Source organism: Serinus canaria, chromosome 12 (assembly GCF_022539315.1).
Source record: "Serinus canaria isolate serCan28SL12 chromosome 12, serCan2020, whole genome shotgun sequence".
Lineage (NCBI taxonomy): Eukaryota > Metazoa > Chordata > Aves > Passeriformes > Fringillidae > Serinus > Serinus canaria.
In genome coordinates, this window is record NC_066326.1 from 4,545,583 (window position 1) to 4,559,705 (window position 14,123).

General features: G+C 42.8%; 1 protein-coding gene across 4 annotated transcripts in view; it reads right to left on the reverse strand.

Moving 5' to 3' along the window:
* Nucleotides 1-14,123, reverse strand: part of MITF (melanocyte inducing transcription factor) — a 99,412-nt gene that overhangs the window by 67,679 nt on the left and 17,610 nt on the right. The window contains exon 1 of one of the 4 annotated variants that reach the window (XM_018915228.3): nucleotides 5,189-5,322. The exons of the other annotated variants lie outside the window; for them this stretch is intronic. Coding sequence (XP_018770773.1) covers nucleotides 5,189-5,196 — 8 coding nt within the window. The 5' untranslated portion in view covers nucleotides 5,197-5,322. Of the gene's footprint in view, nucleotides 1-5,188; nucleotides 5,323-14,123 lie in introns of those variants that run through there. 4 annotated transcript variants of the gene reach the window in all.

Below are 14,123 nucleotides of genomic sequence, written 5' to 3' on the forward strand. Positions count from 1 at the left end.
GAAAACCAGGACAGATGCCTGCAGGATGCAGATCCACAAAGTACTTGTTAAGAGCAGCTGATGAACAAACACTTTCGGCCAAGACATCAGAAGTTACATTCTTATAATAACAAAAAGCCACAACGATCACAGGGCATGAACAATTCCTGAGTCTGCAAGGAGACTGCTTCTTCAGATCAAAAGCAACACTTGGAGGGGAAAGCACAAGCTTTTAGCAGACAAATTCTTCATTAGGCTTCCTGGTGCTCACAGCACTCTCAGCACCACCAGGCTCCAAAATACACCTTTTTGGTTTTGGTATTTCTCACACAAGACAGAAGCAGGGGACAGGACAAAGCCATTTCTCTCCTGTGAGCTCTGCATGGTTATATTCCAGTTCCAGCATCTACAATGTCTCATGGTTAAGGAAAACTACCAAACTGTCAGAAAACACTTTGCTTGATAGCTGACCAAATCTAAAATACCATGAAGTGCTTTGTTGTTCAAATAGCATGTCAACATGTGGATCATCTTTAGTAACACAGAGTTTTTTCACATGCTACTGGTTGCATAAACCAAGAAAAATGCTGCTATTGTGGAAGAACTGAGATGTTTCTATGGTAAAGTTCTTAAGGCATTAATTGATTCATTTCCACTACATTTTTCAGGAGCCCAGTCCTTAGATGCAAAGCTGATGCTTAAATTCTATTAGTCTTGGGGAGGGAGGGGGTGGGTGGACAGGAAATAATAGTTTATGAACAGAATAGAAAAATGCAACCAAGCCTCAGCTTCCAAATCAGTTTTCCTTTGCTCTGTGATGGCAACATGCAAATTCAAGGCTGAATTTCTCCTCTTCCATGACAGAAGCACAGCAAGGCTTTAACATCACTGGCATCATGCAGCACAGCCCTCATGCTAGATCCTGGTAACCCCACTTCTAGCCACAGAAGCAAACAGTTCTGAGCAAACAGGCAGAAATAAATCACAGTGAGATGACAGCTACAAAGCTACATTATGGTTAGTTTGGGTCATGGATATAGGGATTAATGGATAGCAAACAGAGGATAAAAGAAAAAAAAGTGACAGAGGTCAGAATCACTTGTCACCCTATTGTGAACACAAAACAAACTCATGTCCTGCCACAAGTGCTTGCTCTCCACCCTAGCCTGGCCTCAAAAGCGGACAGTTAGCAAAATCCTTACAATTTCCACTTTTAAATAAAAAATTCTTAATACAGAGAGCAGCCTCTCCTTGTCCTGCAGCTGAATTTGTAACTACTACTACCGTTCTTGGTTTCTGTATTATTTTCCTATCCTTTGCTCCCCAAATTAGGTAAGTTCACAAAACAAGAGTTGTGGGGATCACCCTTGGGTTTGTGCTGTATAATACACTATACAGTAGAGAGATATAGCTGGGATTCATTTATACTGTGAAAACACAAAGAACCAAGATCTGGCTATTAGGCACAAAGCTACAGAAATTTCATTTCTTCAATAGTAAAAAGAGAGGGCAGAGAATAAAATGAAGAGAGGGAAATATGACACAAAAGAAAGAATGTAGCACAAGAAGCCTTCTACTTCAGGAGAAAAGGACACAGGAAAATGCAAGGAAAAAGAGAAGTAGAGAAGAAGCTGTCAGGACAGAGTCAGTGTGTGAGGCACAATCCCAAGGGATGTGGCACAGGTGGAGTCTGAAACACCAGCAGCATAAGGTAGTAGATAGGGCAGGTGAGGTAAGAGGCAAAAAAAGACAGGGCCAGGAAAGCGTGGAGAGCACAAGTGAGTATCACTGTAGTAAAGATGGAAGAATAGCTGTCAGGGTGTGTGTAGAGATAGATGGGACAGGAGATGAGTATTTACAGGCTCAGGAAGAACTTAATCGGATCTTAAAAAAAGGGAAGTAATGTAGAAAAAAACTTTGAAGAATTGAGAAAATAAGGACAAGAAACCCCAAGGCTTTTGGTTTTGTTCTGTTTAAGGAAAGGACAAGTGTTGTGTAACAAACTCTAAGGAGCAGTTTCACCAAGTGAGCTACTCAGAGTTCACCCTCCATGCATGGTGGGGGGACCACGAGAAGAGCAATTCCCAGCCCCAGCCACAGCAGAAAGTACAGAAATGTCCCTTCTCAGGAACCTGAAGGATGAGAAGCAGCCTGCTGTTTCTGTTATTGTCTGCCAGGCCTCTCCAACACAAAGCTCCAGCACTGACTATTGAGCTATCCCTACCTGTCAAAGAATACCACTGCCAGTAGCTCAAGGCCATGATTACCAGTAATTGCAACTAATCCAGCTCTGGCTGTATTGAGGGAAAGGTTGTTCATGTTCTGAAATACTTTATTGTAAACTCTTATTTTACAAGCTCACAGGAGAGTTTTACTTGATGGCAGTAACATCAGATGAAATAACTCCAGGACTTGGACAAGGATCCTGTTCCTCACTGCTGCTCATCTCCATCACCTGAGGGTAAGCTGCTCCCTTCTCTATTTCCCCATTTGCAAAGCAGGGATGATGATAAAGGCCTCTTCTATAAGGCATTTTTTGAATTAGAAAACACATCCACTGTTGTCCAAGTGCAAACAATGGTTCCTGTTCTAAAGGAAATGGAGAGGGGCCAAATGCTTGGATGCATAATCCAAGCAGAGCTGCACCAAGGGAGTGCAGTCTGGCAGAAGGTGCATGGCAGCCCAGAGATGCTCAGCAGCACTGGCATTAGGGGGAGGAAACACCCCCTCTCCCTGACTGCTCTCCCCCTTCCTCCCTGCACCACCCAGAACAATACTCCACCACATAACACTGCACTGCTAAAGCAGCTCGGCACTGAGAGTGTTTAAGCTCCAGACACATATATAAAAATAATTATAAAAAATGCTGGGATGCTGGAAAATTTGCTTTCATAGTCACAGCACGTTCCTTTTGCCTCTGCAGTTTCCTTCTGATGCCTCTGCCCAGATGCGAACCGAAACTGGTTAAGTAACAGTGCAGTTCACCCTTGATGATGCAGAGTTTCTAATGAGGGACTTCCCAAGAAACTAATACCCAGACTTTGAGTAATAATTATTCATACATGTTATAAATAAACACAGCTCCTAATACTTTTAATTAGATGGTTTCCACCAACAAGTTATGTTCCCTTTAAATACTTATGTTGTGAAAAGTAACCATACAGCATTTATCCAATGATGGAGGAGTTGAAGAGTGGACTTACATCAAAATGGACTTACTGGAGACCCTATTACAGCTTTCTCTTTCTGACTGGTAAAAAAGTGCTGAGGACCAAAAGCATTAATACACTTTATCACACAGACATTTGTACAAAATTAATAGTTTAAATGAGTAAAGGTTTGCCCATCTGCATTAGAAGTTACAATAACATTTAAAAGTATTAAACAGTTCAGCTGCTGAATGACTCGTGTCTGCAATTCCTGACAGCTTCCTCTACTCAGAGGCTTCTATTTTGCCACATTCCCTTGAGCACACTGGGTATTTTATACACCACCTGAAAACAGTTTGTTTATCAAAGTCACAAAACCTAAAGCTCTGTATTTCCCCCCTCCACATTTAGCATATTAGGGGGGTTATCACATCCATACATTCGCCAAATCTCTATCTGCTACTTAATTACTTGTTTGCACTGCCACAGAGCACAGGAGCAGTCAACATCAATCAGCATCTTGTACAAACAGCACCACACAAATAGCAAACATGACCACTCATGTCCTGAAAAACTTTAATTATAGAAGACAGACAACATAAGAAACATGAGGGGAGACAGCAAGAGTGCCAGGAGACAGCAGCAGTCCTTACAATAGATGCTAGCCAAAGGGTTTGTTTGTCATTTTTAATAATGACAAAAAAGCCTGAACCACTTCATACTGTGCATCTCTTCTTCCCTTTGAAGGAAGAAGAAATATCTTTTCCACATAAAATGGTCAACTCATTTTGATGCAACAAAGCCAACACAAAGTTTTACTTGAAACAGCCTTGTAGCTGGGAGTCCTCCCTCTCCTTCCTCCCCAAGTTCTGCTCTGCTGACCCTTCCCCTTCACTTTCTTTCCATGAAGTTGCCATAGAAGTGTTAGCAAAAAGTATCTCAAGATCATCTTTACCTGCCAGTTTATCCTCTGCACTGCAAGCTGAAGATCTCAAGGGAAAGAATGGAAGGCAGATGGCAAAAAATAAGCTAGTATGTCTCTTTCTATTAAGCACACCTTGTTTAACAACAACCTAAAGAAAGTGGTGAGATGGGGCAAAAAAAGGCCATGAAGAAAGAAAGGCAGGTAAGCAGATTCAGCCCGACACCTGCTGCAAAAGCTTTGTGAGATGACTCACCCCGTGTTCTGCTCCCCTCTCCAGCTTAGCTCAACACTGGATCAGAGGGATGTGCTACACATCAGGAAAAAAAGGGTGGAGTTGACAGAACATTTCCTGGGCAATCACAGGAGCAATAAGCAGCCTGTTTGTCCACCCAGTGCAATTACAGGAACAGCAACACTGCTCAAACACACTCAGCATGCCAAAGAGCCCTGAGAACTGCTCCATCAGCCTCAGCTGCCCGAGTGCAAGAGGCTGGAGACAGAGTCAGTGCCTGGCATAGCAAGCTCTAGAGTACATGGCACCCACTGGGAACAGTGCAAAGGCTCCTGTGTGCCACCAAGAGCTGTAAAAACATGACACCCACTCTCTGCCATCTCTCAACTTACAGCACAGTTCCCTAATCCTTTTAAATGGATCACAAAGATAACAATCACGGAACGAGATCTGGAGGACACAGCAAAAGCTTTGGGAAGGGGAAGCAGATGTGGCGTAACACAAGACAAATCTGGAATAGTGACTTCCAAGGTGGGAAGGAAGAAGGTGAAGAACATGCAGGAAATTATGGCAGCCAGTTCCCTTTACTTACAGACAAAACCACCTCCAAGCTGAAAGAGCAAGTATGAGAAGAAAGGGATGGGGAGCATCCTGGGGGCAGAAGATGGACATGGAAGGATAAGGAAAGTTCTCACCACTAAAGATATATTTGACATAATTTCAAGCCAGAAAGAATGGGCAAGAGACAAATTCTAAAGGCTTTGAGTTCCTCTTTTTGCTGCATAAAAGACCTAAGGATCTTGTAGGGATGAAGTCCCACTTATTCCATCAGGAGGGCCAAAGGCACATACACATCAAAGAGAGGGACTGAAGCCAGAGAGAGGAGATGAAGCAGAAACTCACCTTGACATCAGCTCCCAGCCAAGCTGCTGACACCTGCCCTAGAAACCCTCCTGAAAAAGCTCCCTCCAGGCCAGAATGTCTCACGCTGCCCTGCTGTTCTGTTCCCTTCTCCTGCTGTCTTGCTCCCCGTGGAACAAGACTCCCAATACCCCATCACCTCCCTTCACACATCCAGCCAATACCTGCACATCCTGTGCTATTCATCTTTCTCATCTTCTCTTCATCCTCATAGCAGAGCTATTACCTACAACACTCCTAATCACAGTTAATTGGGTGTCTGCTATATGGAAGAGATCCATAATCTTCAAAGCATCTCCCAAACAAACTGGAGCAGGAGAGATTTTCCCCTCTGCTCATGGTATTTGGCAAGGGCACAGCAGCAGACATTACACCAGGTAGCCTTTTTGTTTCCACTCCCTGAGTCACAACCCTATGCATCAAAGATTGATTTCACACCTATCTGGGATGAATGAGCTTTCCTAAACGTTTATGACATGCTTAAGGAAAAAAAAAAAAAAAAAATAAAGGCAGCAAGGGGAAGGTATGACTCACCGAGTATTTGCTAATCTATAGCTTGATCTGCAGAAGTTGTTACATTTGTATCGTGTTTCAGAAATAAACGTGCAGATTTCAACACTAATCTCAGACCTACAGCACAGCACTTTAGAGCTATGGGTTACCACAGCTGCTGGATGGACAAACCACACACAGTAGCCTTCTCCAGGAGACATGAAAATACCAAGGTACACAGATCAGTCAGAAATAAAAGGCTTCCTTAGTATTACATACTCATAGATTCAAAGCTCTTTTCTTGAACTCTGCGGTAATCCCTACTCTCTTCTACTAGGTGTAAATAGCAGCAAAATTCTGCAGATTCAAGTTTATTTTACTTCTTTTTAACCACCAAAATTCTTCTCAGGTTTCCAGAAGGACCACGTTGTCTCTTCCCATCCTCAAAGGTATTTGGCACAAGAAGAGGCAACGCCTGTACCAGAGCTGAACTGATAAACTGTCTTCCTTGGCTGGCTGAATCACTGTCTTAAATTAAGCACAAGGATATGGAAAATCCCAAGCTTTCCTTTGCCTCCCCATATTCCTACTCCCTGCTTCAAGGGGGAAGTCCTACACAACTCCAAGAACCAGTTTTGCCCCCAGGTGCAGACAAGTAAAGCACATGACAGCAGGCTCCAGATTCCTCGGCCAAGTTATGTTTTCTCTCCCAACAGCAGCCCCTGAAGTTGCTTTTAGGAGATGAATCCATGCAGAATCCAACCACACAGGTGGTCTTTATGCAAGGAAAGGGACAGTAACACTCAGAGCCAGACTTGGAGCAGTAGTTCCTTGTTTAGGGAATCCTGCAAATAGAGATTTTTAGCACCACAAATGTTGAACCCTGAAAAAGCCGAGCAGAAAGAAATGGCACCTAGAGAAAAAGTTTTAAATTGCTGAAAAATCAATTTTTCATTGAAACCACTGGGGTGGGGAAGGGACAATTAGGGAGGTTGGACCTACCACACCCAATGTTGCCAACAAACTGAACTCTAAATTAGGAAGATGAGAACTGACACTACAGACCACACCACCAATCCTTGTGAAGCAACCTTCACAACAGCTATTATTAAGTTCAAGAAAAGAAACTAAAACCCCAGTTATTAGGGAAGCTTTTCCCCTGCTATTCCCAAAGCACGGAGCTGTGTCCACTCTAGCAGATGCTCACTTGCCTCAGAGTTATCTAAGCACATCCAACTCTGCCAATCCCTCAGGAACAACCCAACAGTAGTGATGTTCACAGGACACATGCAAAGGGATCACTCCACACATTTTCACACAAACTCCTTTTTTTTTCCTTAATCAGCCAAAGATTTAGGACTGTGCTGTTCCACATACAAGAAACAACTCAATCTTAACAACAAAACCTAAAACACGCACAAAAATAGAGATGTCAAACCTCAACAGCAATGTTTCTCAAAAATTACATCCATTGATAAGTTACTGGACATGAAAGCAAATAAAAGACAAGTAATTCTGCAGTGCTCATACCTGATGCAGAACCTCCATGTTCCACTGCCACCTGTCAGATGTGATGGGACACAAAGTGCATCATGGCAAATCAAGTTATGTCCCTCAACCTCCACCAAATCAAGGTGGGGTTTCTGTCTGGTTAGGGGTTTTCTTGTTTGTATTGATTCATTACTTTTAGGGTTTTTGGTACTTTTCCCCATTTCTTTCCCTTTTACTTCAGCAAACCCAAAGCCTTTTTGCTGGTTTTGATTCTTTCTTTTCCCCAGCCCTATTTTTACTGTGTGTGGGCACTTGAATTCTCTTTGATGACAAAAGAATTAAGCACTCAACAACCTTAAAAGCCGTGCTTCTTTTCAGTATGTTGTTCCTATTGTATTCCTTTTATGTTCCCCTTCAATGGCTACTAACATACCAAGCCCAGGACTTTGTTTTTTTTAAATGAAGCAGATCTCCTGACAGCACTGGCAACAGAGGCACTGCTTGAACAGAGGAACCAACAGTTACTCTTAACAGTGCATGGTAATGAATGAGACAATCCCCATTAGCCCTGGCTAATAACCACAGTTTCACACCCTACAAAAGTCCTGCTGTTTGGCAAAAGAGGAACAGGCAACCTTCAATTAACTCGGTCTTTCTTGTTTAAATATAGTTTCCTGAGCTTACTGGTGACCAAATCCCGTTTTCTTAACTCACGAGAGCATCTTATTTTGGTGGGAAAACTCCAAGAATTCGGCTTTCATTCAAATGAAATCTGAAACTGACTTCAGGTTCTGTTATGGGCTTAATGTCACTAGGGAGGAACCTGATCTTTTGCCAAGACATTAAATCTTCCTCTCCAGCAGGTAAATTCTCACTGGGTAACAGCTGGATGACTGACACACACGAATCCGACAGCTGAAAATAAGCAGATTGATCTGTTATTCCCATTCTTGCCAGCAAGTGTTGCTGTTTACCAAGGGAAAGCAAGAATGGGGGGGAAAAAAAAAAAAAGAAAAAAAAGTATTGCTAAATTTTCTTATTGTGTTTGTACCCAAATCTTTCCATGCAGAATTCTGATTCATCAGTTGAAACTCTATGTGGCTTCAGAAGAACGAGCTTTCAAATAGCTTCTGAAAGCAGAAAGCTTGCAGACAGTTTTCTGAAAAAAAAGAACATGCATATGATCTTCTGCAGTGTTGATAAGCACATAGCAAATGCCCAGGGAGAAATTTGTGTGGGGAGATAACTGCAGAAACTATACTTAGTAACAGAGTTCTGCATCTGTTAAACTAACTCTGTTGGCACTGCGCTGAAAATTTATATTCACGAACACGTGTTCCAAATGTTGTGAAAAAGATACTATTTTAAATCCTGGTTTATGTAACCTGAAACATCTCTGAGAGCTCATGGAGGTATTTTCACTGCATACCAAGGAGGAGCAGAGCCTGGTGGTCCCCAGCACAGCAGGGACTCAAACAAGAGCCAGTGGTGTGAGGGCAGCAGAAATCTTCAAGGAAAAATCACAGCAAAAAGCAGAGCAAAGCCCCAGTACCCACAGAAACAGATTATACAATCACAGACCTAAACATGGATGAAAACTAAGGCTTTAAAACTGGGGTTTTGCTGTTTAAACTGCTGCCACTCAGCACGAGGAACTGATCTTTAGCAAAACATTTAGGCAAATCCTCAATGTTCAATATACCACGGCATTCCATTTTCTGATTGTGCAGCAACATAGGATTCCCAGGCAAGCCATAAAGCCCTTAAGAGGCCTGCAGATGAAAATTATATAGTGCAAACCTCATGTGTGACAGTGAATAAGACAGGAACTTCATCTGAAGACAATGAAGCATTAGACCCCCCAGTTCTACAGACAATTATATTGATCAAGCTTCCAATACTTGTTTTAGCCATCAAATTTCACTCTTACTTTTGGTAGGGGAAAAGTTCATTACAGACTATTTATTTTCTTCTATCACCAGCCACTTTTTTAAGTCCTCCCATTTTATTTTTGGACACTGTCAGAAGCTGGGTAGAAGGTTCCTCTCTCCCCAACATGTTGACAGCGCCTCCAAAGGTAGACCTAGCAGAAACCATGGCAAACAACCCCTTTTTGCTAAGTCCTTTGTGGTTATGCCTCTAAGTGCCAAAGAGAACTGAACCCCTGGATGCAGCTGCAAATATTGTAAATGGAGTAAGACCATTCACCTCTAAACCCACAGCTGAAATCTCATCAAACAGCTGAGAACGGTTTCTGTGCTTGACAGCATCTGAAGACCACTAAGACACATTCCTGCAATTATAACTGAACTCGTGAGACTTAAAGTTTGAAAGATTTTGGAGAAAGAAAGAGAGGAAGAGAAAAAAATAAAGCCTGAAAGTTTCAGGGACTCCAGAAAAACTGTTTTTTACTTGGTTAAACAGCCAAAAGCAGTATTAGACTGCACCACCCACACCAGATTTGCTCAGAACCCCCTCCTCCTGGCTCTCAGGGGCCATACCTTGGTACCAATTTTGCCTCCCCCCTTTAACCACCATCCATTAAAATACTTTTTCTTAAAGCTGATGGTACAGACAGGCCCTACAGTAGTTGCAGAGAAGGTATTTTTTCTTGCTAAGCCATCCTCATGGCAACAGCCAGAAATACCCTTCAGTAACCCCTACGTGTCAACAAGCTCCATTCCAGCCCAGGCTGTTTGGTATAGCAGTTCTTTCACAAGTCTCTGGTGGGACTGTAAATTCTGGCAGTGTCAAATACATTTCCTTTTATTACAAAACCATTTTGAAGCCATCAGAAAGGCTTCTCATTTGTAAACTAGCACTTCTATATTTAGGATGTTACTTGGATTACAGATTTATTTTTTCTTCCTGACACTGCAGAAATGGAGGAAAATAAAAGGCAGGAACACTAGCAGAGGCGAGCAGGCAACTTTTCAAATACTGGAAAAGGGTTTAAGCTCTTGGAGAAGGGGACTGTTCCTCTGGATTTGAAGGAAAGGCCCAATTCCCAGCTTCCAGATGAAACACTGTCCCTGATTTCACCCCTCTGTAAGATGAAAACTCTTCCCCTGGCCAGGCTCACCTGCAATGTGACTTGTGGTTTGCTTCAGAAAGCAAAGGGTCAAGGTGTTATAGGGATGTGGGGTGAAAACCCAAGGATTCATTGAGTACCCAGTCAGGAGAGGACCATACACTTCCATAACTCCTTATTTCTTCTCTGCTGAAGCCACAAATACAACCTACTGACCCCACAGCCAAGACAAGGGAAGCAGATCCCCCTCACAAGGCATCTGCTCCCCAGAGACTTTTAGAAACACTGGACTAAGTTGTTTTTACATGTACACTGAAGTACATCATGATATGGTGAGTCAAATAAAATATGACAAATAGTTGATGAAAGTACAGAATTCAATTTTTCAACTAATTTAAGACCTGGGAGAACAAACAAGTCTCCTGTACATGCAAAGATGAACAGAGAGCACAGCTTGGCGTGAGAGATTGCTACATAAATTCTAAATCAAACTACCAAACACAACTGACAGGATAATGAAAATGTAAATCAAAACTCTTTCTTATGAACTTGGGAGATTTTGGACTGGATTCTCCCAACTCAGATGAATTTGTTTTCACCAATTCTGGAATAACTCACTCAATTACCTTCTCAGGGTAAACTATATCCAAATTTTGATTCCTTGACTAGAACCTGCTCTGCTGCTAAAACTAACACCAAGGCCTACCCAAATGGCTCGGTACAAATAAACTGGGGGAGGCCTGCATACATTACTTCCCAGATCTCTGGATAGACTTTTTTTGGGGGAGGAGGGCACTGTTCCAATAGTTTCTTAAAATTACGGCAGCAGAACAGAGTGTGAAGCTGGGTGGCAAGGAGCTGCCAACACATCAAGCACTTGCAATGATTCATTAGTCCACACTTTAACGAGTTGTTCCTGGGTTGGAAACAACAAGAGAAAGAAGGAACGAGACATCCAACCTGCCAGAGCTTGGCTGAGTTGTACCCAGACCCCAGGTGCTGGCCAAGGGCATGGCAGAGGCAGAGTCACACTCTCTCCTATTCAGCACTCTGTCTCCAGTGGAAAGGGCACGAGCCCAGCTACTCTCAGTGCTCTGCTCCCCTCCAGCATCCACAGCCATTAATTGAGGGACAGAGCAACCCCAGTCCAGCTGCCCTCAGTGTCTGTTTGTCCATAAAACTGCCCAATCTTTTTGAGCCTTCCAGCACAATCTACCTCCACAGCCTCCCAAACAACCAAATCCACGTGTTAACTACCTGCTTAAGATTATTACTTTCCCTACATGCCTGTATTGTTTAATTTAATGAGTTTACTTTTCTTTTAATCCAGGTAGGCATCTCGTGAAATGATGGAAAAGTGGTTTGCATCTTGAAGTCATATACATTAGCTGGTAGAAGGAAGAATAAACCAAGAGAACAGGCACTGGCAAGGGACCACTTTGATGGTTCAGCATTTGTATTTAATCATCATCTAATATCTCTGCCTGTGCATTTTCTTTGAATGAAAACATTACCATAATTTCCTATTTATTGAACCCTAATCTCTGTCTGTTTTTCTTATTGAAGTTTTTTCCAGGCTTCCACCCTTCCCCTTCCCCCGAGAAAGGGTCTTTGAAAAGATTTATCAAATGTAATGTGTAATTGAGCCTGCTCCAGCTATTTCCAGATGGCCTCCAGTGTGCTGAAGTTATGCACTCACGATTTTACAATGGAGAAGAAATAAATGGAAGCAAGACAGAATTTCCAAAGCAAGAACCTTGCACGTACCTTGGGAATTACAATACTTCATTTCTTCTAATAAAATCCCACGGAATTGGATCCAATTTAGAGATACCAAACTCCCAATGACTTCACCTTTGTCTCCAACCCAAACAGCTTTTTCATGGAAAAAGGGCCACAGCACATGCAGGTATTCAGACTGCTGGCACACCTTACTGGAATCTCTTGCCCAAAAATCCAGCCATTAACATATGGAAGAACTGGAGCAAGTGCTTCTATTTTTATCATACACCATCTTTTCTGAGTTATAATATTCTCTGCATTAAAGGTATTTGGCAAAAGACAAAAAAACGAGAAAATTGTGAATTGGGATGTAGAATTACAGCACAAAGTTTAGTCTGGCCATCAGCATGATGGTACTGTTTTCTGTATAGAATTCTCATTCAAGTCTTGTGCTGCACAGTACAAATATTCTCACAAGAGGAGCTCCTGAATAGCATTATCAGGCAGCTCTTACAGGAGGACAGCCTGGAAAATGAGGAGACAAATGTGCCTCCATGTTCCTCCATGTCTAAAACCAGAAGGATCAGTAAAACAAGTATTTTGCTTTCGTTACAACTGGTTTTGTCACTTCACCACAGGCATTACTTCCTTGGTATGTCACATCTTACCTGACAACCTACACCTGCCCAAGGCCCTGCTGCCATCAATCTCTGGGCTGCAATAAACCACCACAAATACCCAAGGGGACAGGGCTGGGATCCACAGCCTCAGGTTCCTTATTCTCGAGAAGGAAAGCTGGAAGCTGGTCACCAACAATGCCACATTTCTCCAATACCACCTGCTGAGTGCTTTATCCCACTCACAAAGGAAGATCTTCAGAGGTACCTCCAAGTGTACCTGCCCTGACCAAGTCCATCAAGAGCTCTCTCCAGGGCAGGACACAGAGCAGGGTTCTGCCAGCAGCAAGGCAGTGGGTGTGCTAGGACTCCATCCCATCATGCTGACAGCTCTGCCTCATTGTTTCCCCCTGCAGCCATCTGCTTCTTGTGTCTTATTCTGAGATGGCAGAGCTGCTGTGAAGCAGCCCACCACCTCCCCTCATGCTCACACAGCACCTACCAGCAGCACGGGATGCTGTGTCCCGAGCAGGGACCCGAAGTGTTACAGTAGAATAAGTCATAACACATGGAATTAAAGCTGTTTACAGAACATGGTGTTGTTGGAGCTTCCCAGATATACTGCTGACAAAATAATATCACATTTCATCACAATTTCCCTGATGTGTGTCAACAGCAGAGGAGCCCTCTTCAACCAGTGCAGCTGAAAGCACCAAGTATCAAAGGTGGAGGTCTATATTCAAAGCTGCTGAGAGAAACAAGGTTTATATTCTGATTAATTGTTCAGGATGAAAATATGGGCTCTGACATAATGTAACAGCTATTTTGGCACAACTTTTGAGGAGCATGAGTAAGCAGCCTCTCCTAATTGATGTGCAGATCCTGGAGTGGGTAGTAACTGCATAATAGCTTCATGTTGTCTTCTGAAAGTTAACACAGATGTGAACCCTGTCAAACTAGTCCACAGTTACCAGCAGCAGCTACTCACGGGAAGAATTTAACCCCATTTCATCCTTCATCTACACTTTCTATCTTCCATGGAAAATGGATTAACACACAACAACTTGGCCATCACAGCCTCAATCAACACAAGTGGTTCCAGGCCTCCCTGGTGGCAGGAAAACTCCAGCAGTCCATCATAAACAAGTTAGCAGAGCAGACAGAGCAGCCAAGTGTGTGGTTAGACAACAGCCAGCATGTTTGAAGACAGTTCAGCTTAGTCTGTAATCAGAGGGGTTAGTGTTAACATGCATTACGTGGTATTTGCTGCGAACCAGGACTTTGCACACAGATAACTCCTGCTGTAGAGCTGACAGCAGTAAATTATTACACAGAATTAACTCAACTATGCTTGAGCTGTAAGATGATTAGCTTGGTGAGCCTGTATTTTTGGGTCATGGTTCCTCTGGAGTAAGCATAAAGCTCAGAAGAGAGCCCTGGCAGGTTAAGAGACCATTGGTATATGCTTTTTGTTAATATCAGAAATTCAGTATGTCAAGAATCAGACACAAAGTCCTCAAACTGGATTCAGTGGTAAAGGTGCCACTGGCTGTAAGTGTACGTG